General features: G+C 50.9%; 9 protein-coding genes across 9 annotated transcripts; 5 read left to right on the plus strand and 4 right to left on the minus strand.

Annotated features, from left to right (window-relative positions):
* Positions 1-190: 190 nt before the first annotated feature.
* Positions 191-1,417, plus strand: AKAW2_40054S (uncharacterized protein; the record flags this gene model as incomplete). The annotated part of the gene is made up of 1 exon (XM_041688343.1): positions 191-1,417. One exon carries the CDS (start codon positions 191-193, stop codon positions 1,415-1,417), a length of 1,227 nt encoding a protein of 408 aa, XP_041542137.1.
* A 470-nt stretch (positions 1,418-1,887) lies between these two features.
* AKAW2_40055S (NmrA-like family protein) lies at positions 1,888-2,829 on the plus strand (the record flags this gene model as incomplete). Its single annotated transcript, XM_041688344.1, has 1 exon — positions 1,888-2,829. The coding sequence occupies one exon, from the start codon at positions 1,888-1,890 to the stop codon at positions 2,827-2,829; it is 942 nt and encodes a 313-aa protein (XP_041542138.1).
* A 587-nt stretch (positions 2,830-3,416) lies between these two features.
* Positions 3,417-4,644, minus strand: AKAW2_40056A (uncharacterized protein; the record flags this gene model as incomplete). Its single annotated transcript, XM_041688345.1, has 2 exons — positions 3,417-4,293; positions 4,346-4,644. The coding sequence occupies 2 exons, from the start codon at positions 4,642-4,644 to the stop codon at positions 3,417-3,419; spliced, it is 1,176 nt and encodes a 391-aa protein (XP_041542139.1).
* A 298-nt stretch (positions 4,645-4,942) lies between these two features.
* Positions 4,943-6,163, minus strand: AKAW2_40057A (uncharacterized protein; the record flags this gene model as incomplete). The annotated part of the gene is made up of 2 exons (XM_041688347.1): positions 4,943-5,474; positions 5,526-6,163. The coding sequence occupies 2 exons, from the start codon at positions 6,161-6,163 to the stop codon at positions 4,943-4,945; spliced, it is 1,170 nt and encodes a 389-aa protein (XP_041542140.1).
* Positions 6,164-7,260: 1,097 nt separating this feature from the next.
* AKAW2_40058S (uncharacterized protein) lies at positions 7,261-8,703 on the plus strand (the record flags this gene model as incomplete). Its single annotated transcript, XM_041688348.1, has 2 exons — positions 7,261-7,483; positions 7,565-8,703. The coding sequence occupies 2 exons, from the start codon at positions 7,261-7,263 to the stop codon at positions 8,701-8,703; spliced, it is 1,362 nt and encodes a 453-aa protein (XP_041542141.1).
* A 380-nt stretch (positions 8,704-9,083) lies between these two features.
* Positions 9,084-9,643, minus strand: AKAW2_40059A (DUF4334 domain-containing protein; the record flags this gene model as incomplete). Its single annotated transcript, XM_041688349.1, has 3 exons — positions 9,084-9,266; positions 9,315-9,579; positions 9,636-9,643. The coding sequence occupies 3 exons, from the start codon at positions 9,641-9,643 to the stop codon at positions 9,084-9,086; spliced, it is 456 nt and encodes a 151-aa protein (XP_041542142.1).
* A 938-nt stretch (positions 9,644-10,581) lies between these two features.
* On the plus strand, positions 10,582-11,546 carry AKAW2_40060S (SDR family oxidoreductase; the record flags this gene model as incomplete). Its single annotated transcript, XM_041688350.1, has 3 exons — positions 10,582-11,020; positions 11,079-11,431; positions 11,487-11,546. 3 exons carry the CDS (start codon positions 10,582-10,584, stop codon positions 11,544-11,546), a joined length of 852 nt encoding a protein of 283 aa, XP_041542143.1.
* A 1,664-nt stretch (positions 11,547-13,210) lies between these two features.
* On the minus strand, positions 13,211-13,682 carry AKAW2_40061A (DUF3759 domain-containing protein; the record flags this gene model as incomplete). The annotated part of the gene is made up of 3 exons (XM_041688351.1): positions 13,211-13,374; positions 13,431-13,592; positions 13,670-13,682. 3 exons carry the CDS (start codon positions 13,680-13,682, stop codon positions 13,211-13,213), a joined length of 339 nt encoding a protein of 112 aa, XP_041542144.1.
* A 3,690-nt stretch (positions 13,683-17,372) lies between these two features.
* Positions 17,373-21,860, plus strand: AKAW2_40062S (uncharacterized protein; the record flags this gene model as incomplete). Its single annotated transcript, XM_041688352.1, has 3 exons — positions 17,373-17,870; positions 17,927-19,879; positions 19,926-21,860. 3 exons carry the CDS (start codon positions 17,373-17,375, stop codon positions 21,858-21,860), a joined length of 4,386 nt encoding a protein of 1,461 aa, XP_041542145.1.
* Between the last annotated feature and the right edge of the window lie 366 nt (positions 21,861-22,226).

Raw genomic sequence — 22,226 nt, forward strand, 5'->3', positions numbered from 1 at the left:
GATGCCTGTGAATGAAGGCGAGGAGTGTGGTATATAAGGAACCAAGTCCCGCTGTAGTTTGAGATCATCAGACAGCACAGCACAGCATCACATCACAGCATCGCATAGCAAGCACATCTACACATTTCCACACCTCTGCATATTTACACACCCGCAGCATATTCATCTATTACACTACACCATCTACACTATGTCCACCCACGTCGCCATCATCGGCGCCGGCCTCTCCGGCCTGGCCCTGGCCCTCTCCCTACACCAACAACGCATCCCCTGCACCATCTACGAGGCACGTTCCGCTCCGCTCAACATCGGCGGAGCCATCATGCTCTCCCCCAACGCCCTCCGCATCCTCGACACCCTCGGCGTCTACAACCGAATCCGCCCGGAAGCCTACTCCTTCGACAACCTCTACTTCCGCTCTCCGGCCGACACTCCCCTCGACACATACGAGTTCGGCAACGCCGCCAAATACGGCTACAGCGGGATGCGCATCTACCGACACGTGCTGATCCGGGAACTCTCCGCGATGGTCTCCGAAGCCGGAATCCCGATCCACTACCACAAGAAATTCAGCCGAGTCATCACGGAGACCGAATCCAACATAACCTGGGAATTCGAAGACGGGACCACCTCCACCGCCACCTGTCTCGTCGGCGCCGACGGCATCCACTCCAAAGTCCGCAAATATCTGTACCCGGACCTCGAACCCAAATTCATGAACGCCATGGCCGTCACCGCCGCGGTGCCTACATCCCAACTGGCCATCCCTGAGGGATACAACATCCCCGTAACAATCATGAACAAAACCCACGGGGCGTTTGTCATCGCGCCTCAGCTCCGCGACGGCTCCGAGGTGCTCATCGGACGGCAGAAGCGATCCGCCCAACTCGACCGGGAGGGATGGACCAAGCTGATGAACGACAAGGACTGGTGCGTCGAGTTCCTGCGTGAAGGGGCGGACGAGTTCCCCGAGATAGTGCAGCGGGCTGTTTCGAACATTTCTGCGGAGAAGATCAACCTGTGGCCGTTTTATATGGTCCCCAAGTTGGAGAAGTGGAGTTCGGAGCATTGCCGAGTGGTTATTCTGGGTGATGCGGCGCATGCGATTCCGCCGTCTGCCGGACAGGGGATTAATCAGGCGTTTGAGGATGTGTTTACGTATGCGTTGGTTTTGGCGAGATGTGAGGGACAGAAGGGCGGGTTGGAGAGGGGGTTGAAGGTTTGGCAGAGGGGGAGACAGGAGAGGGTTGATAGGGTGTTGGCACTGAATGCGCAGATTGATAAGAGGAGGATGCCGAAGGCTGTTACTGCTGGAGAGGAGAAGGAGGAGGAGGAGGAAGAGAAGGGGTTTGAGTTGGGGTGGTTGTATAAGCCGGATTTTGAGGCTATGGTGGAGGAGTGGTTGGCGTGGGAATGACTGCATGGTAGTGGTAGCAATGGGTGCAGTTGGAAGAGTTGGGTGAAACTTGGAGCTGTTTCGGGGGTTTTGGGTCTGTTGATGATGAAGTTGAGAGCGTGATTGGTTTGTTCATTTGGTATTTGGGATTATGTTGTTTGCTTGGGTTTAATAGGGTTGAAAAGTGCTGTGATGGTAGTATGGGATATAATGGCATTGCTTGTTTTACTATATTTTACATTGCTTCTCTTTCAGGCAAACACATAACTGTTCTTCACTCTCGTCCTTTCCACTATACAGTAGAGACCATTTGACTGATACGATAGATGGAGCAACATGACATCACTACATCACATCTCGGTTCGCTTCTTCGGTTTGCCGTGGGTCCGAGACCGAGGCTGACAAATTCGCAATCACGACCCACTGTCGACGACAACCATTATATATGGGAGAAAACATAGACAAATTAATTGTCACTCATCTATACCAACATGGCTCCCGTTATCGTCTTTGGTCCAACAGGCGCGGTCGGCTCGGCCGCCGCGCGCACCGCCCAGCAACTAGGAACCACGGTGTATCTCGCCATGCGCAACCCCACGAAATCCATTCCCGGACTCAGTGCAGGGAAGGAACGCGAGGGAGGGTTTGAAAGGGTACAGGCCGATTTCTCGCAGCCAGACACTATCTCCACTGCGGTAGCTCAGAGCAAAGCCAAGCACGCCTTCATCTACACCGACCTGACTTCATCTGACCACATGCGAGCGAGTTTCACCGCTCTCAAAGAGGCAGGAATCGAATTTGTCGTGCTGCTGAGCAGCTTCGGTATCCAGGGAGATGTTCGCAATGTGCCGCCCGAGGATCACATCGCCTATGTGCATGCGCAGGCTGAGATCTCCCTGCAAGAGGTCTTCGGTGCGCATGGTTATGTAGCAGTTCGGCCGGCCTTTTACGCGAGTAACACGCTTTGGTGGAAAGCTCCCATTCAGACCGGACATGTGAAGCTCGCTTGGCCAGCTGCAGCTTTTGACTGGATCTCTCCGGAAGATATTGGAGGCGTTTGCGGCACGATTCTGGCCCGCAGGGCCCAGGAAACTGATCTGTCGTTGAACGAGCCGTACGTGAATCTGGTCGGCGCGGAGAAGATGGGCGTCGGGGATGCTGTCAAGACTATTGGCAAAGTTCTTGGCAAGGAGGTCAATGTAACTGAGGTGGATGAGAATGAAGCCTTGGACAGCTTGGTGAATGAGTCCGGGCTGCCCGAGCCCATCGCACGATCGGTGCTCGGGTTTTGCCGGAATGCTGCGAATGGTCAGTCCTTCATGGACAGCCCCCGGTATGGTCCTGCAGTTGGCAATATTGAAAAGTATCTTGGCCGGCCGGCGACACGATTACATGAGTGGGTGGAGGCAAATCGAGAGAAATTCAGTGCTTGAGATACTGGCTTCCCGTTAAGAACTGTGATTTGTGGTCATTTGTAAATTAGCTGCGAAATAATCTCAGTGCGTGCTCCAGCAGCAATTCATTTCATCGAGTAATCAGCCATGGGTAATTCCCGTATTCTCAGGGTTTTGACCCCTGGCAAGCTGGTGGTTTGGTTGCACATTGGGTCAGTTGTGATTGCCGATAAAGTCAAATTTCCCTTGCGTGTCGAGCTCAACTTAGAGGATGTTTCTGGGCCAGTCTTCTTCATAGATGGCAGTGATGAGTATCGAGAGTCAAAATGACGAACAAACAAGTAAGCAAAGCGGGATCTGGAGGAACTTGATCCCCGCATCACAACGGTCACTCTTTCCTCGTCAATTTGCACACTGCTACAGACAAATAACGTCATGTCCTCTAAAGGATGCACTAGTGATGGATTTGCGAGCTGTAGGCGTTGCGACTGCAACTGAGTCCTGTCTTTGTCCTCGTTCTCTACAAGAGCCTCCTCGCAGTCCATCCTTATGGTTGCACGAACATAAAAGGCTCAGTGGTGGATAGATAAATGGATCTGGAACGTGCTTGACAATTATGTGTAGGTCTAAATATACAGTCTTGATGGGTTTGGAGTGATCACTTCCCCCGAGGTGAAACTGCAATGGCCATAAACACCCTCCTGGCCAGCCGTGTCTTTTCTCAACGGCGAATAGTTACCATTCCCATCCCTCCTGTCTTCCAGCTCGTGGTCACAGATAATTTCGTCCACATCGTCTTCATCTTCCGGCTGCACTGCGGCCACCGGAATCTCACCCCACATGATCGGCTTCAGAGCATGCTCCTCACCCTCTGTTGGATGACATGCAGCGCTGATTGCTGCGCTGCAGCTACCTGCAATGGGCATTTGTGATGCGAAACGTCTCATACCTAGACCCACTACAGTACACGTCATCACTCCCCCAAGAATAAGCGCGAACACAATGGCGATCGGCCCATATCCGCAGGTAATGAGCTGATCTGAAACCAAATCCTTCCCAAGCGGGTCAATATAATTGATTTGGACATAATATAAACTACCAGACACCAGCCAATGCAGGAGCATTGAGGCAACCATAAGGGGAATGCTGTAGCGATACGGAAGACTGAGATAGTAAGACGATCGTTGGGATCCCTGGGGCCAGGACACGCGGAGTGGCTTCCGCTGGCGCGCGTAGTCGTCATATTCTGCAACCAAAAGCATGTGCGTCAGGAGGTTGTTGTACAGGAAGTAACCGACCGAGATGAAAATCTGGGGGGTGTTGGCAAGAAGAGACATGTGAATGACGTTTGACGAGACAGGGGAAAAGATGATTGTATATGGCGTGGCCGAGCCGAACCCCAGCTGCCACAGCGCACTGAAGGTCCAGGGGTGTTCTTCTTCTTGCAGGGCATAAATAGCCTGTGACAGATAATAACCACCAACACCAAGAAGGGTAAGGCACCTATATGCGTCAGTGAGAGTTGACACAAGCGCAAAAAGTTGTCAGCACGTACACGCCAATGGTCACTATCCACTGGCTGGTAGGCAAGGCTCGCATCCATCGCTGGCGAGGCGGAAGGGTTTCCCAAGCTGGGGGTCGCGATGCATCCTTCACCGCGAGTTGCAAATAGTCCCTCCGGAGAGACGGCCAGGGCTGTGGTCCACGGAACAAATTCGATCGGGATACCAGGCCCATCCGCTCAGTGGATGGATCAGGTCTACTCAGAAACGATGCCACAGCATCTCCAACAGTCAGGAAGATGTCCGTCCGATTGCTCCAGGCTGTTAGTGACATACACAGAACCTTTAACATATTGCAGAGAATTACCACCAAGCAAATCGCCGGGCTGAACTGCAGCTCACATTGCTCGGTGACCTTCCGACTCAAGCAATATTCGACTGGGTACCATGGTCCCGCGTCGTTCGGCCTTAAGGGATCGGCAGCACATTTTGCCTCGCCCGCGACCGGTACGAGGCTTACAGCCCGAGCCCACGTATTGTTGAGCCAATGGGTGGAATTATCCAGGTACTGCTGCAAGGCATGCTCTGATGGGTACCTACTAAGCTCCAGTAGAAGGGTTTGAAGATCCCTCGTCAGATCTTGACTCCAGTCATCGGTGTCTCCCAGGACCTGAGTCGTCCGTCCCGTCGACTGTAATCAAACCACTGGGAACCTCGATGGTGGCTTTGACCACTGGACCACCCCAGGACACGAGGGGCGAGGCGACCCATTGGTTAAGAGGGAGCTTCGACGGGGTGCAGGAGGAGGAAAGCCCAAACTGATCGCAGAGCCAGTCATAGCTGGGCTGTCTAGCATCCCAACCGTCCGTGACTGAGGTTCCTAATTCAACCCATTGCAGATGTTCGTTGGAAGTGGTGTGGTTACTGGTCACCAAGATCAGGGTGCCCAGGTCTGTCGGGAAATCCATTGCGTACGTGCGGACACATTCCTCTTTGGTCAAATTTTCGAAGGTCGGAAGATTCGCATAGAAAGTGGACATATTCATCGCAGTGTTTGGCTCAAAACACTCCTCGTACGAGGAGGTATAATTCGCCGGCGGGCGATTGAAATCAAAATCAGCCGAGGCCAGCAGGACGTCGTACTGCCTTGTGCCCAAGGCGAAAAACACGGCGGAGTTGTATCTAAAGCTTCGTCGTTAGGCCCAACTCCTTCGAGGATGGATAATGGCATACATCAAGTGAATGGGTAAAGAGGTTACAAGAAGTACCAGCCACAAGGTGAGTCGAGGCCAATCCGCCCATGCCAGATTCCGCACGCTGGCGACCCCGATGTCCAGCCACACACGCTTCCCATGGGCGCGGTCAACATCGGCACGCGAAGGCGCAGTTAAGCACTGCATACAGTAACTACTGGCCCCGAGAACGATTGTGCTGAGGACGTTAATCAGCAGATGCAGACCCGTCGTCCACGCCTTTGTTCGGTCGCAACTGCCCTTGTAGATGGTGGCCGAGCTCATCGTCCGCTGGCCATGACCCGCGACCGACACGGCCGCCGCCACAATGGTCAGTATGATATTTACTAATAGAACACCAAATGCAGCGTATGTACATATCAGTACTCCCCGTACCCATCTTCTCTTGCTGTCATGGTGTGTAGAGAGCTTGAGAGACGAAAGGGAGGGGTTTGACCACACGAAATGTTCGCGGTCCTGAGTACAGCTGGTGATCTCGCTAGTGCTGGCATGGTGTACAGGTCCCAGTTCAATGCCTTCCGCCGTTCGAGAGCTGTGGTGAAGATACTGATAGGTTTTCGTCTGAAGTGACAGCCAACGCCATAAACGCGTTCGGTCTGGCAACAAGTCTTTGATCATGCTTGAGTTCAAAGATGGCAATGGTCACACGCGGGGCTGTCAAGGAGATGCTGGCTTTTCAGGAGTCTGAAATTCTCACAACGAAGGCCCGATCGGTGTCCTGCTTATAGCCTGATTCAATGAGGCTGAGCCTTTCCCAAATCAAACCTTTGACCGATGCGGATGCACGGTGCCCGAAGCTATGGCGGCCATGTCCCCGTGCGATCGGCTAGACCGTAACGCGCGGGGCTCAGACAGATTGTTTGAGGCCATGCTTGGGCATTTCGAGGTCTCAGCCTCGCCAGCCTCGCCAGCCTCGCTTATGTTTGAAGGCCGCTAGAAGAAGCTCGGATGTCCCCGAGGAAAGTTCCAGGCCGCTTACCATTGGTCTAGAGGCCCATGCTGATTGAAATGTCCAAAGCTTGATCTCGTGAACGAGACGCTTACCCTAACCCTCATGGATGATGTAAATGTTTAATCCAAAGCACATTATCTGAGTTTCAGATAATCACCCTGTCCTGATTGGTTGTTGTACACTCAGTATTGAGACCACATATGCCTTCTTACGAAACTGAGCTCTCAGACTGAAAGTTTTGTTCACAATAATAGCATCGTCCAATCTGGACAGGTCATTGATTCCTAAGTGACCACTCGGGTGCCTACTAAGTACTAAGGTATAGTTGAGATATTCACGAATACAGCTGAGCTGAATTCCATCGAGGATATATTCAGATGGAGACGACCTTCTTGGTCTTTCCAAAAAAGTTCTAGAATTTAATGGATTTCATCATAGCTAACAAGCTGCATTTGCGCATACAGTTTAGTGATCCAGCGACCATTCCAAGACCAATGAAGGGCTTTGGATTTTGAGTTATAATGCTCCATACTGACTTCGGTCTCCTTGGACCCTTTGGTCCAAACTTTCGAGTGCGTTATTTTCTGACCGAGTCAGCCGGCTTGCACAAGACTGCAATGCATTCATTATAGAAGAAGGCTGATGCTTCCGTACCTATGTGGGTCATTCCGGTCGATATACTTTTAGTACCATCTGATCAAAAGCTGGTATGGCCGATAACACGCCACTACTAACTAAGTACTTCTTATGAGCCAGTCACAATATGTTCAGATGGGATAGCAATGACCATACACAATGCAACTTCCGCCGATCTTCCAGACAATCCCAACTCATGGAAAGTGGTCTGGAATTCCATCGGTTGCACAGGAACGCACGGGATCGTGCAGCACGTGCGAAAGCGAGGATGTCTGATAACAAAAAGAGAAGGAAAACGATAGTGTTCGTATGTACGTCATCGAATGCCAATCTTTTTAAACCGGTTGATGGTGCGTAAAATTGCAATTTTCAAAAGTCTCCTCAGTTCTATATTGTTTGCCAATCTCGCGATAACATTTCTTTCATGACAGGAAGCATGGCCATTCAGAACAAATGGTTCTATCCAAGCGACATAGCCCATGACTTGGATGACATCGATCTACCAAGAGAGGTGAAGGTTGAAATCCTGGCATGTGCTTGGGAATACACCCGATGTGTGATACCACAATACAGTAATTGGAAGCGCTATGTCGCTTTCATGCGTCTTATGACTATCGGCGTCATCAGCGAGTTCCGAGGGGATCTGGTGGACGTGATTGACGGTCCCCGAGTCCTTGCCTATAATCTCGATAGTCTCTTACACGAACTCTTCCATGATACACCAGGGCATCAGGCCATGGTTCTTGAATTCAAGTCTTTCCTTCTAGTCACATCCGAGAAGACAAGCCACAGGCGTTCCAACAGTGAGATGTTCCGTCGGTACGTGAACGCCCTCGTCAGCTCACCACAACAATGGTTTCGGATGCGGGATTGTGACGCCTTAGCCCGCTTCACGATTGCTGCAGGTCTCGCCTGTAATGACCTCCTGGACATATGGTACACAGACACGCAGTATGACATTCTATGCGAGATAGGAGCTACCATGTATGACGCGGTAGCCTTTTTCAAGCATCAGTCAGAAGGCGAGACAAATAGCACCTTTGCCTACATGCCGGAAGATGAGCGCATCAGTGCATTTCAAGGAGTGCGTCAAGTCCTATGGGCATTGGATGTAGCAATGGCAGACGTGCCCGGACATGCAATCGTCACCAACTTCCTCCGCAACGTTGGTGGGCCAATTCTCATGACGATGCGGCGATATCGGTTTGTCGAAGAGGGGCTTACCATTGGTAAGACGGAGTCTGAGGATATCATCAACGAAACTCGGCAGAACTTCAAGCTTTGGACTCGCTTGGACGCGGGTCCAGCCACGTTCCTCGATATTAAGCACTATCAGATGATTCTTTCCCGGAGTGATGATCTCATGTTCCCGGGTTTAGCGGAATGGCTGGAAGCCGACAGCCAGCATTGTACCCAGTGTGTATACCGCAAGGCATATGGCGCACAGAGGGCCCATTGCTTCGGCGGCGTGGAACTCTGCAGTCAGTGTCGTGATGAGTGGGGCCAGTACCTCAGGACGCTGCCTGGTCGCACGAAGCAAGCATTTCCGGATCTTGCCCTGGAGATATAATGTTTGGATCTAGTAGTTAGCGACTAGTAACAAGGAAACAAAGAAATGAAACAAGAATTGGTGTGCTTTCGCAGATGAAATAGTGGTTTGTTGTCTTCACAGCTCTTTGGTTCATACTTACTCGCATTATATGGTCATACTTACTCTCGCTATAGGGGCCACGATCAAATCTACGGACGGAGTAGGAAGGGGTCTGACTGCTACATGGGATAAAGTTTATAGACCGCTTCATTCAAGCGAGTGGATACCTAGCGCGATAGAGATAGAGATAGTCCTTGATGTGTACCAAATAGAACTACCATCCCAGAGTACAAGGTCAATCACTCTGAGTCAGATCACCAGCAGGCTTCAGCGACAAATTCTATGGAATGTACTATCCTTCACTTGATCCGCTCCAAGACAAAATACAAACGGTCTCCATCCTGGCTCAAAGTATCATGTTCGGGGCTATCCATCACCCCAATGACGGTACTCTCGTCAACATAGCGAAAATAGTCAATAACAGGCCGTTCATTATAGACCATCGCGGCAGACACAACGTCATTATATTTGACCTCACGAATCTTGACAATCAGCCGTCAATACTACAACAAGTGGAAAGGAAAACATACCCTCGCGCCACCCCAGTTGGGGTTGGGGAACCGACAACCTTTATCGTCAAGACACACCATGGGATCAACATGGTCGACTCCGTGGAAATCCTTGCCAGCCCATTTAACTGTCTCAAGGATCTCCACGAGCTTGTTGCCCGTCAGAACAGGAAGACCTTTCCATTCGCCTAGCATGAAGCTTGGTTGGACAGGGGGTCTCTCGTCGAAGTAGGCCTTGGCTTCAGTGAGGCTAATGGGCTGGTTGGCACGGATACGTTCTATGATGCTGGGACATGAGGTATTAGTGCCGGGTTTCCATAAACTCAATTTTCATAGCGCTACCTGGTCATGGTGTCTGATTCGAGGGAGTATATCCTCGTCTTATGATTGATGAGGAATGCAGAACTTCAAGGGAGGTCTGAACTACTTATTTGTATGCTTCAATTTTCTTATGTGTAACGTCATATCTATTCTCACTCACTCCCTACATACTGAGTGTGTAACATGCAAATATCCAGAACCTGTTGCCAGCCGAGTCACATTTTGGTGCTAGTGATCTTTACCAGGGAGATCTACGTTCGAAAGGTATGTGACGAAACTGCTCTAGAGTTTATCCCTTACCGGGGTCTGTCAGCCGGAAATGCCCTTACTTTGCTGTTGCGAACGGCATGTTGGCAACATGCAACATGCTATATAAGGCGGCACCACCATGACCCTGAACGGGCAGTGGGTCTGTCTGCGTGCTGGCTGCTCGATGCCCAATGGGGTGTCAAGCTAAAGTGTTAGCAGCCTGAAGTACAAAGAACGGTCGGTTAGGCCCTGAAGCGAGCTGCAGTTGGCAGTTTGCGGCAGTAACAAGGGTTGCTGATTAAGCTAGATCGTCCTGCTAGTTAGTTAAGTACCAACTCTTATTTAAGATAGTATGGTTCAGCCTCATGCGTGCTATGAGATAATCACAGTATAGAGACCATAACTTGACATCAGTCGCCAGTATTGATTGGAACCTACTCACGATAGGGGGGGGGAAACAAAGAAACAGGAGCCGAGATACAGCCTCAAACAGGGATGCCCATCCTGGGCCATCTTTAGGACTTCCTAGAATAGAATAGCTTCTCATCCAACCTGTCAGAACCCAGCTGGACTGGACGATCGCATACACTACTGCCTGGCCATCACAGACTAAGATATATCCGAGGGATCCAGGCTCTGCCCCGGTTGTCCATCGGGGACATTTAAAGCCAGCCCACCGAGCGTTACTCCGCTCAAGAAAGTACGAGCTTGAGCCACCATGGCACCCCTTAAGACCGTCCTGATCACCGGCTGCTCCGCCAACGGCATCGGATCGGCCCTGGCCGAGGCCCTCGCCAATCAAGGCCACCACGTCTTCGCCACTGCGCGCTCACCTTTCAAGATTCCATCGTCTCTCACCACTCTGTCCAATGTAACCCCTCTCCAGCTCGACGTCACCTCATCGGAATCCGTAGCTGCTGCAGTCCAGGCCGTCGAGCATCACGGAGCAGGCCTCGATATACTCATAAACAATGCTGGCTCCGGTTACACCATGCCGCTGCTGGACATCGACCTCGCCCAGGCCCAGCAGGTCTACGAGACCAATATCTGGGGACCGTTGCGCCTTATACAAGCCGTAGCACCATTGCTGTTATCCCGCGGAGGACGCGTCGTCAACATAAGCAGCGTGGGTGCTGTAGTCCCCACGCCATGGATCGGTACATCAATCTCCTTCCCGCGGTCGCCATGCAGTGTCACATTAACAACGTGATACAGGCATCTACTCATCCTCGAAATCCGCCCTGAGCAATCTCTCCGAGACTCTTCGACTCGAACTCGCGCCACTAGGCGTATCCGTGACCACGCTCATGATCGGCACCGTCACGACGCCCTTCCACGCAAACGAGCCCACATTTACCCTCCCACCAAGCTCGCGGTATGCAGCTATCGCGCAGACCATCTCCCGCTGGGCGTCGGGTGAGGCTAGTCCTAAGGGATGCTCGGCACAGGAACTGGCGGATTTGATTCTGCCTGATGTACTGGGTACAACAGGAAATGGCATGCTCTGGCGCGGGCCGAACAGTGGTGTGGTGAAGTTTGTTTCTCAATGGGTGCCGGGGTGGTTGGCTGTGAGTTTGTCCTACTCTACTGAGGGTGTTATGTGTTATTGCTAATGTTGAGTAGGATCGCATGATGAGCACTGGCCAGGGGTTGGATGAGCTCGCCGCGAGTCAATCGAAGTGAAGAAGGGCCAGGTCTGCCTAGATGCTTGAACATTTATATGAATTCGAAATGCGATTGTAGATAACCGATACTCGCCATAACGCAACCTACATACATCCTCTTCAGGGGCACTGTCACCCATGTAGGGTGCTTAAGGTGTCTCGTGAATGCCGACCGTCATTGATCAATACTGCCTCGGGAGAATATGGTAGAAATAGGAGAAGGCCCATGCTTATCAGACCTCCAAAAATGTGAGAAAAAACAAGTAGAGAGTTAGTGAATCAGCTCATATTGTAATATAGCCATCTAAAAATAAACCGAGAGAGTAGCTGTAGACAAATTATGGCTACACAGTATCAGGTGCAGGCGCCGACCATATTCTGCCCCCTCGCGATAAAAGCGGTCAAAAACTTCACAGAATCCAGGGTGAGCATTCTGAGACTGTAAAAGCTTAAATCCGCTTAAATCCGCGATTTTTTCGACCAGGTTCGCTAGGTTCTGCCGTCTTAAGCGGTGTGGTAAGCGGTCAGAGCTCAGTTTCTGCCGACTTGTCAACAAAGGCGGTCAAATTTTATACAGAATTCAGGGTGAGTGTCTGGGAACTGGAAACTCTTAAATCCGCTTAAATCCGACGTTTTTCGAGCGAGGTTCGCTAGGTTCTGCCGCTCAAAGCGGTCAGCGGAGCGGTAGAACACGTGATGGCAGAATGGAGCTCCTTTTGCAGCCGCGGTTCCAGCGCGTGTTGTTATTAGGCATCTGCTCTTTGGTTTGCTGAGTAGTTGTACGGGGCATTGGCTGTAACTGTTGCCCAGGTTTCTGGAGGGATCTGATACTTCCAGGGAGTATGATGGAAGATTTGCTCTTGTGATCAATAACGGTCTACTACTACCTAATGGACTCTCCTAAAATTCAGTTCGGTTCATTTGAACAGCTACATGAAATATATACTCTCGGTTAGCAGAATGAACAACAACCACTCCATTAATATATGCAATTGATGGTGGGAGCTCATAATAGCTTAGGCTGCGATTACTATTCATCATGAGAAAACATTTTTTGCAACATTCTCACAGTATCCCAGACTCGATCTGCAGTGTCTACTACCCCTCCTTCTTTCTTTGGCCATCCGCAGCCACAGCAGACGAATGAGCCAGATGTTGTCGGAATGGCGCGGTCGGTGCTAGTGTTACTTAGTGCTACCGGCACTGCGAATCCAATCGCGGCGGTCCTCGTCGGAACTACATATCCGGAAAAACAAAGACCCTAGAAGAAGAAGCAGGGATACCGACAGGGATATTGTACAAGGGTTACCTAAAGACAACTACCATTGACCTGAAGGTGCATAATAATTAGTGATACGCTGGTTCTGTTGTCTAAGGATATTCCCCAGTTTGGTGAGATGCAGCAGTCGATGACGACGGGTTGCAGCCCGTGTTAAGCCACTGATGCCCCTCTGTGCTTCTGCAGTGGAATGCTAGCTTGTGATCGTCGACTGCCACGTTGCAGAGTACCCCTCATGGAGGATGCTATCTACTCGTACTGACATTGAAATCTACGCATGCATATTGTCCTACAATGGAAAAAAGTGTGTTGTTGGTTGTTCATTGTGGTATATTCTATTTCATGTCATACACACTACCGTACATCATAAACAGATAGGTGCGTCCAACTCATATTCCAATCGCTTAGAAGTCCTGGGCGGAGGCCTGCTCGAGCTGCTGGCGAGCGTGGTACTTGGCCTTCTCACGGTCGACGAAGTCAAGACCCTTGGTCTCAACCTCGCGGTCGATGAAGGCACCAGCAAGACCGGCGAGGATCTCCTTGGCCTGGGCGTGGTTGTCGGGCTTGCCTGAGAGGATATTAGTATTCTGTATCAAATGGGGAAAGACAAAAGATCGAACGAACCGTTCTTCTCCTGGTGCTCCTCGTAGGCCTTCATGGCCTCGTAGGCAGCGGCACCGCCAATGAGCTCGTGGCTGAACTTGGCCTTGTGCTCCTCGGTGACCTCGGTGCCGGGCTCAAAGTTGCGGAGCTCCTCGTGGGACTGACCCTCGAAGCTGTCTCTGTCTGTAAAGTTGAGATACCGCGTGTCAGCTAGAAGGGCTGGTAGACAAGACCGAGGTTCATCTCATGGTGTTACTCACCGAACCAACCCATGATTGCTGAAAGTGTAGTAGTGAGGTGTGGAGGAATAGGATAGAATGTTTGTGAATGGGGAAAGAGAAGAGCTACCAGGGGGGAGGAGAAGGGGTTGATATAGGTTGAGATGGCTACCCTCTGGGTCCCTGTCCTCCCCTGATGGAGGGGTAAATGATATCATCGTCGTGGTCGACTGAGATCTCGGTCTAATTGGAGTCGTGAGGGGCTTGTTGGGGCCCCCCAAAGAGGTAATGGAGGGGCAGCGCATGGTATACTGGATCACTGAGGATTCAGTGGGTGGATGGTGGGGGCACCGACTGGAGTGGACTGGATTTCTTGTCAAGCGATGATTGGGCGTGATGCGGAAGCTAAGTCGCAACAAGCTCCAGTGAAATCCTATCTGAGCCTTGGGTGGCTGCCAGTGTTTTGGTTGCCCGGTGATGGTGGGTTTCGGCAGCCATTCGTATGGCCAATACGCGAGAATCCCACTCAACTATCATCGCCTACTGAGTTCTACTAGTCGCAGTAGTGCTGCTATATCGATTTTGGGCGAGATGACGGGACTTGTGAATGGCCACTGCCCCACCGCATCAGCCACTTGGTCCATTGCTCTACTGTCCTCCGTCGGCATGAGGCGCTGTTCTCAGACAAAGGAAGCGAGCATAACCCCAATAGTGTCTCCCAGTACTCCGTAGCTTCTACCCGTCTGACGCTCAGCTTTCTCACCTATCTTAACCGAGACTAGCTGTCTTCGCACAATCGCTTCACTGGCACGATTGCCCGCTCCCTAGGGTTATATCTGACATGTGGTACTCTCAGTGGGAAGGAAACGAAGGCCTGTCTGTCGTTTATTTACACAGCAGCTCTCGATTGGGGCGCTGCTATAATGCCGTGAGAGTAGCAGCGGCACAGCCACACTACCTGCAGAGAAGACGAAACTGAAAGGAGCTATCTAGCGCTAGATAGGTAATGGTAATCGGATCCACCCAACCAGCTCAGGGGTAGACTTTACCCTTTGACTTCAAACCCTCACCGCAAAGGTGAGGTGTTATTTGCCTAATGGCCGCAGTGGGGGTTTCGCCCCAATTCCCAACGATGATGCCATTATCTCAGGCCGTTCGGTGTGATATCGTAAGAGGGTGGTGCCATAATCTTTGTCGGTGGTCTCAAGTAGACAAGCGGTCGCCTCCGCCAGGACTTCTTATCGCATTCATATCGCAGGATTGATGCGAAATGGGCGAAGGCAAACGGGAGGATCGGCATTGAATAGGGCGTTGAACTTGGGAGAGATCTGCAGCAGCAACATGGGCGAATTAAATTACCGGACGACGGCCGTTTCGGAGCCGCTGAAGCAATTCAATTGGTTGAAGCTGGCCAAATATTGGGTACTGAGCACAAAGTTCCGATGGGCTCCATCCAGAATCGCTCGAATGCAGACTCGCTCCAACTCCGCACATTATCCACCCGACGGAAAATAATGGGAGCGGTGTGCCAATCAGGAGGCTGTGGCTGGTGCAGTCCGAGACCGGCAAAAATGCAATTGCCCCGAAGCCCCAACATCTTACACCGCCACTCTTCATGCCGTCATCGCATATTCTATCGTAGTTGGAAGGGCAATAATATAATCATACGGCCAAGAAGTGCGTGAATAGCACTTGCGAGATGGCTATGCCAATTTGGTAAATCCTATTCTGACGTAGAGGTGGAGGGAATTGGATACTGTTGTGCGGGAATCACTCGAGGCAAGGCCATTGTGGCGATTCCAACCGGACAGCCTCAATTGCTCCGACAACCAGTCACCCGGGGGGAAAGGGGGCGATCGCGAGTATGTCCTCACTTGTTGTGAGATGATAGCATGATTAGCATGAGTGGGTTGGATCCAGTCTGTTTCATAAGCAGTGTCAGACTGTGCGGGCAGCGGTCGGGGAAAATATCCATAATCATCCCGTCCGTCAGTGAAGCTCCTGGTAAGTTGCATAGCCATGATCCCTTGCTTTCTGTAAGCATGCAGATTGTCAAGTCCCATCGGAGCGCCCAAGCTCTCAACATAACGGAACGACTTGAACATGTAGATACTCTGTGTAATACGGAGTAGATTTCGTATGCGTTTCCCCCCTTAAAATCCTTGCTGCTATCTCCCATGTTATGCAGGACGTTTAAGAGTTACTACACAGTAGGCTCAAGCACGGCATGATGTGGAGCGGGATGCGTCTTGCAGATTTCCAGGTGGCCAGATTTATCAAGGTGATCATCAGGGTGGAGTAATCTGTCCTGCGACCCCCCGGTACAAGCAAAAGTATCTCGCAGCAGTGTATTTAGATATGACATCGAAGGCGTTAACAGATTTCGCTGCATGTCCGACGACCGTGCAGCTCCTAAAAAGGAAGGTGTCCGACCGCCAGTACGGCTAGTAGTTATAACGGTCGCCATATTCTATCGGTGGTCCCTAGTCTTTCCTCATTTGACGATAAAGACCTTATAGACGTGAGCAGAGCATGTGTCTGTGAAATAGAAAATGCCTCATTGTTGTTAGATAGACAACAGGAAGCGTGGTTTTCCTAAGTAGTCTTCGCCAAGGCCGGCAGCTGATCTTCTTTGTTTCCATCTTTTCTGTAATTCGTTTCGAGAAAGCTTCTCAGCTTTGATTGCACATACTGTCACAACTGACTGAGGGCTTTAGTTTTGCAGTCCTTCCGCATGCCATGCGCCCAATAAAGGCTGGCTATTCCTGATGATGATGATGATGCATGCACACTAGTTGCATCCGAGCGTACAAAGTATGAAGCACCCGCCCGGCGGCAGAATCTACGCACTGCCGTGAGCTTCAAATTCGTTATCTGCCTAAGGCTCCAACTCGATGCCATGTCTTTAGCGCGTGGGCTGAGAAATGCCATTCTCAGAACTCGATCTATAACTTGGAAGAAGTTTATGCTAACCGAAAGAATTCAAGGATTGCGCAAGGATCCTGGATAAGCCATTGATGAGGGAGGTCAGTCCAGCCCGACACGTCACCAGATGCTCTCAGCCACCAATATTGTATGACGGTATCCATCATGGGCAATTTCAAAACCATGTACCGTTCAAAAACGCTACGCCAGCATTCTGGTTCTTACCATGTCAACTTCCAACTCTGGTGATTGACAAGCGTCTAGATGTGGGATGGTCCATTCGCTCGCGAGTCGGAATGATCATTCACAACATCTAGTATTACCCACTAGCCCTACCAGCGTAAACTAACAATCCCCGAGATGCATTGCAAGGGCTTTGAGGCAAAAGGGGATTGGGACAGATTGCTCCACTAATTGATTCTAATTATCACGGAGACCCGGGGACCTGCGGGGTGGCAGAATAGCACATGAGTTCACCTAACAAACATGGTGCGAATCGGACGTTTGGCTTTGCAGCATGGCCTCAAGAAGAGGATAGACAAGCAAGCTATTTTTTAACCTGGCAAGTTGGCCAATAGCTTCCGATATAGCTTCATCGTCGCTTCTAATTCGATCTTTTTTGAACAGGGATAATGGCCGATTACCCCGCTACTCAGCCGCGCGCTATCTCGGCGCGTAATGAGGCTGCGCAGCTCAAGGCTCACCCTTCCCCGTGTGTTCAAATACAATGAATCTGGACATTCTCCCACATAGTGAACCGCGGACTTCTCACAATTCACAATAAGCAAATATCAAACCAACTTGGGACACGAAATCACCAATGAAACGCTACTCTAAGAGCATTTGGCGGAGATTTAAGGGCAAAGAGGATGGTAAACCTTCATCCGCGGTCTCTCCCGTGGTCTTCAATGAGGCCTATGGCGCTCAAAATACTGAACAATCACCCGCCACAACGCAACAAATAGCGGAGGTGAAAGGGGCAGACTTATGGCAGATAGCTTATGAGGATTTGAGTCCAGCCGACAAAGGGGTGCTTGCGGGCACTCGAGAAGTTGAACGACCGTCTCTTCACCGTAGCAGGACTTTGGAGGTAGTGGATGATGTTATCGAGGCGACGAAGAAGCAGTATGAGGAGTATCAGAAGGGAGGGCTGAAGATTAGGAAGGGAGCAGATAAAGACGCCATCAACGTTCGTGATATTGCACACAAAATCCTGAATGCTACACTGTCGTTTAGGGGAATCGCGGGCGTGCTCGTGAGTGGCGATCAAACTGGCACTGCATCCATTGCTTGGGGAATTGTCTTGCTCGGATTGACCGTATGTGACTTGTCGGAGGCTTACAGATTTCGAATGCTAATTAAATCCATCGATAGATAACTTATAACCATCATCAAATACGCAAGGCTCAGTTTCAATCGGCTGAATTCTTGACAGACGTCCTAACACGTTGTGCTTTTATTGAAAAGGAGCACTATCACGATAGCCGTTATGAAACACAGGACAAGGTTGAGATCGCCATCATCCAAGTCTACAAAGGCATCCTACGCTATACAGCGCAAGTGTACCGGATGCAGCGGGCCAATGTGGGCGAGAGGTTACTGGAGAGCCTTTTGCCAGTGACAAACCACCCACTCAAAGAAATTGAAGCAACAATAAGAGGCGACGAGGCAAGGCTGCGCCAATGGGTTAGGCATGATGAGCATTTACAGAGTCAAGCAAAGGCCGAAGAGCTGCTCAGCCGGATAGACGAGTTTATCGTATTGCTGAAGAACCTGCACCGGAAATTCGATCTCTATAACCTACCGGATGCCGAAGGAGCTTCATTTGACTCATATCAAAACCAGCACGAGGAGGAGTGTCTTCCCGGCACAAGGGAGGATCTTCTCCAGCAAGTCAGTGAGTGGGGATGTAGCTCAGATGGGCCCTGCATCTTCTGGTTAAATGGGATGGCAGGGACTGGAAAATCGACAATTTCACGTTCGTTGGCCCAACGTCTCAGAGACAAGGGGCAGCTTGGAGCGACATACTTTTTCAAAAGGGGGGAGGGTGACCGCGGGCATGCGAAGAGATTTGTTTCGACAATTGTGAGACAACTCATTGCCGCAATCCCCGATCTCGCAGTTGGCGTCTCGGAGGCTATCGAGGATGATCCAGACATATCAAGGCGCGGTTTCAGGATTCAGTTCGAAAAGCTTCTTCTCGAGCCCTTAGGTGAACTGGAGGATGGCCAGAAATCGAGGAGATTCGTGATCGTGGTAGACGCACTGGATGAATGCGAAGAAGAGCAAGATATAAGTCTTCTGCTGCAGCTCTTTCCTCGTATTCAGGAGTCAAAATCTGTCCAGTTACGGGCTTTCATCACCAGCCGCCCGGAACTACCAATACAGCTCGGCTTTCAGGAGGACACTGTCAAAAGCAGCCACCGGGATCTTGTTCTCCATAAGATTCCTAAGCCAGTGATTGAGCATGATATATCATTGTTCTTCAGACACAAATTGGACATGATTCGAAAGTCTCGGTCACTACCCCCGGATTGGCCTGGTGACGGTAACTTCCAGGAACTGGTCAAAATGTCAGTCCCATTATTCATTTTTGCCGCAACAGTATGTCGTGTGTTTCAAGACCATGACCTCGATCCCGTACAAAGTCTGTGTGAGATCCTAGAATTTCAAAATGAAGAGTCAAAATTGGACGGAACTTATCTCCCGGTGCTACAGAGACTATCGACTCATAACGGGAAGCGGAAACAGATGATCGTGGATGAATTTCGCGAAGTGGTGGGCACAATCGTGATCCTCGAGTCACCCCTCTCAGTAGCCTGTCTCTCAGAGATTCTCGGTATTCCACCGAGAGTGATAAACATCCGACTGCGCCGACTGCATGCAGTGCTAAATATACCGGATAGGGATACCATGCCAGTGGGACTCTTCCACCTGTCGTTTCGGGACTTTCTTCTTGACCCGGAAACTCGGGAGAAAACAGAATTTTGGATAGACGGGGGACAGACGCACCAGCGACTTGCAAAAAGGTGCCTTGAGGTTATGCAACGCAAGCTCAGGAAGAATATATGCAGTCTGCCATACGAAGGATTCGAGCGGTATGATATCTCCGCAAACGTCATCCGTGACAATATACCGCCGGAACTCGAATACTCCTGCAGATACTGGACATTGCATCTAGCACATGGCAATAATGTATCGTCAATTTTGGAGGAGACCCATTCCTTTATCCAGGCACACTTCCTCCACTGGGCTGAAGTAATGTGTGTCCTTGGTTACGCATCTGAAATTGTGGGAAATATCGAAATGTTACGAAAGCTCACTGGGGTAAGTGTTGGAGAGAGACACCTTCTACAGTAGCTGACAAATATAGAAACAGGAAGGATCTGCAATATCCAGCTTCCTTTACGATGCCCTCCGCTTCATGTTAAAGTGTCGAAGTATAGCTGATATAGCACCACTCCAGCTGTACTGCTCAGGGCTGATTTTCGCCCCATCACAGTCAATTATCAGGAGAGCATATGAGATGCCTAGATGGATAAGCAGGCTACCAGAGGTAGAAGACACCTGGAACGCGGAACTGGAAACAATTGAGGGCCACAAACGCTTTGTTGTTCGGGCGGTAACCTTTTCAAGGGACGGCAAATGGCTGGCATCTGGCTCTGAGGATAACACTATTAAGATATGGGACGCGGCTACCAGTACTCTGCAACAGACCCTCGAAGGCCACGATGACTCGGTCATCTCAATAGCCTTTTCGCCAGATGGCCGAAAGCTAGTTTCTGGATCCTGGGACCGTTCTGTCAGAGTCTGGGACCTGACGACTAGCACGCATCAGACGTTGAAGGGTCATGAGCACTATGTATACTCGGTGTGCTTCTCACCAGACGGTTGCAGGGTGGCATCAGGCTCTTACGACCACACCGCCAAGATTTGGGATCTAACGAGCTGCACACATCAGACTTTGAGGGGGCATGAGGACTGGGTTTACTCGGTAGCCTTTTCGCCAGACGGTCAGTGTTTGGCAACCGGCTCTTGGGACAAAACCGTAAAGATTTGGAATACAGCAAGTGGAGCGTTGCAGGATACATACAAAACGGTTAGAGCGGTTAGTCACCTAGCCTTCTCTCCAGATGGACGACTAGCAGTCTCGAATGGCGCGGTCATGTTCTGGGACATAGCAACCGGGACTGTGCAGCAGACCCTTGGGGTAATGCAAGATCGCGCCGCAGCGCTGAACTTCTCACAAGATGGGCGACTCCTGGCGTGTTATTCATCGACAAGCACGAACTGCAGTGTAAAGGTGTGGGACGTGTCCACTAATACTCTACGACATATGTTGGAGGGCCATAGCGGTGAAGTTCACGGCGTGAGCATCTCACCCGATAAGCAGCGGCTGGCTTCGGGAGCCTACGATGCGACTATTAAACTCTGGGACCTGAATACCCCTCCCTGTAGGCCATCGTTTGGGGAACGGCAGTATACTGCTGAAAGCCATGGCTTGGTAAGTTCTATGGCCTTCTCCCCAGATGGAAGATGGCTAGCATCTGGCGGGAGTGGAGATACCGTCAAAATCTGGGAGCTAGAGACCAAGTTATGGGGATCGGCACACGATGCACTGCACCATACGCTCGAAGGTCATAGGCGTTCCGTCTTTTCGCTGTCGTTCTCGCCGGATGTGCGACAGTTGGCTTCTTCCTCTACCGATGGCATCATCAAGATCTGGGATCCGGTCACGGGGTCTCTGCAGCATACCCTAGAGGGACATGAACGGGGTGTTTATACAGTTATATTTTCACCAGATGGTCGATGGCTGGCGTCTGGTTCCGACGATAAAACAGTTCGACTCTGGGACCCGGCCACAGGTACCTTACTGCATATACTCAAGCACCCTTCGTGGGGCTGTAGATTGGTGGCCTTTTCTGCAGATGGACGTTGGCTAGCCACTGGGTCGGACCGCATAGTTAGGATCTGGGATCCTGCTACTGGCACCCTACAGCACACTATCGACACGCAAAAACCCTTCTCTAAGCTTGTATTCTCTAGTGATGGACAGTCTGTGGAGACTAGTCAGGGGGTATATGATCTACCGCCGTTGTACCACAGTGCTCCTCTCAAGCCCGAGTCCGGATTAGAGTTGCGCGTGGAAAATCGCGAATGGGTCATTCTACAAGGCAAGAGGATACTTTGGCTACCCACTGACTATCGTGTGAGGCACATACTCACAAGAGACGGAGTACTTGTTCTAGGACATGGGTCGAAGGGGCCCAACCGTAGATCCATCACCCTCATCAAATTCTGTCAGTGAGGTGCGGCCAAGTGGTGGGTTTGTTGGTGCTCGCTCTCTAGGTACCGCGGCTGAACCGGGCACAAATAGCAAATATAGTGGATAAGGGGGTAGATAATATACTGTGGGCGCAATTCTACTCATATGGCGCGCTGCGAGGGCATAACATTCTGCTTATGAGAGAACCCCTTGTGTGGTGGTGAGAACGAACCACCAGCAATCTAATTCAATCTATTTTGATATGAACCTACCACCAATCATGAGTTCTGTGCGGCCACGAGGGCGTCGGCCGAATCTCCACCCAACGCCGATGTGCCAATTAGGGCGCACGGGGATGAGAGTGGCTCTATCCGCCAGACTCCGGCGGGAAACCGGCCAGCCGCCCTA

Source organism: Aspergillus luchuensis, chromosome 4 (genome assembly GCF_016861625.1).
Source record: "Aspergillus luchuensis IFO 4308 DNA, chromosome 4, nearly complete sequence".
NCBI lineage: Eukaryota > Fungi > Ascomycota > Eurotiomycetes > Eurotiales > Aspergillaceae > Aspergillus > Aspergillus luchuensis.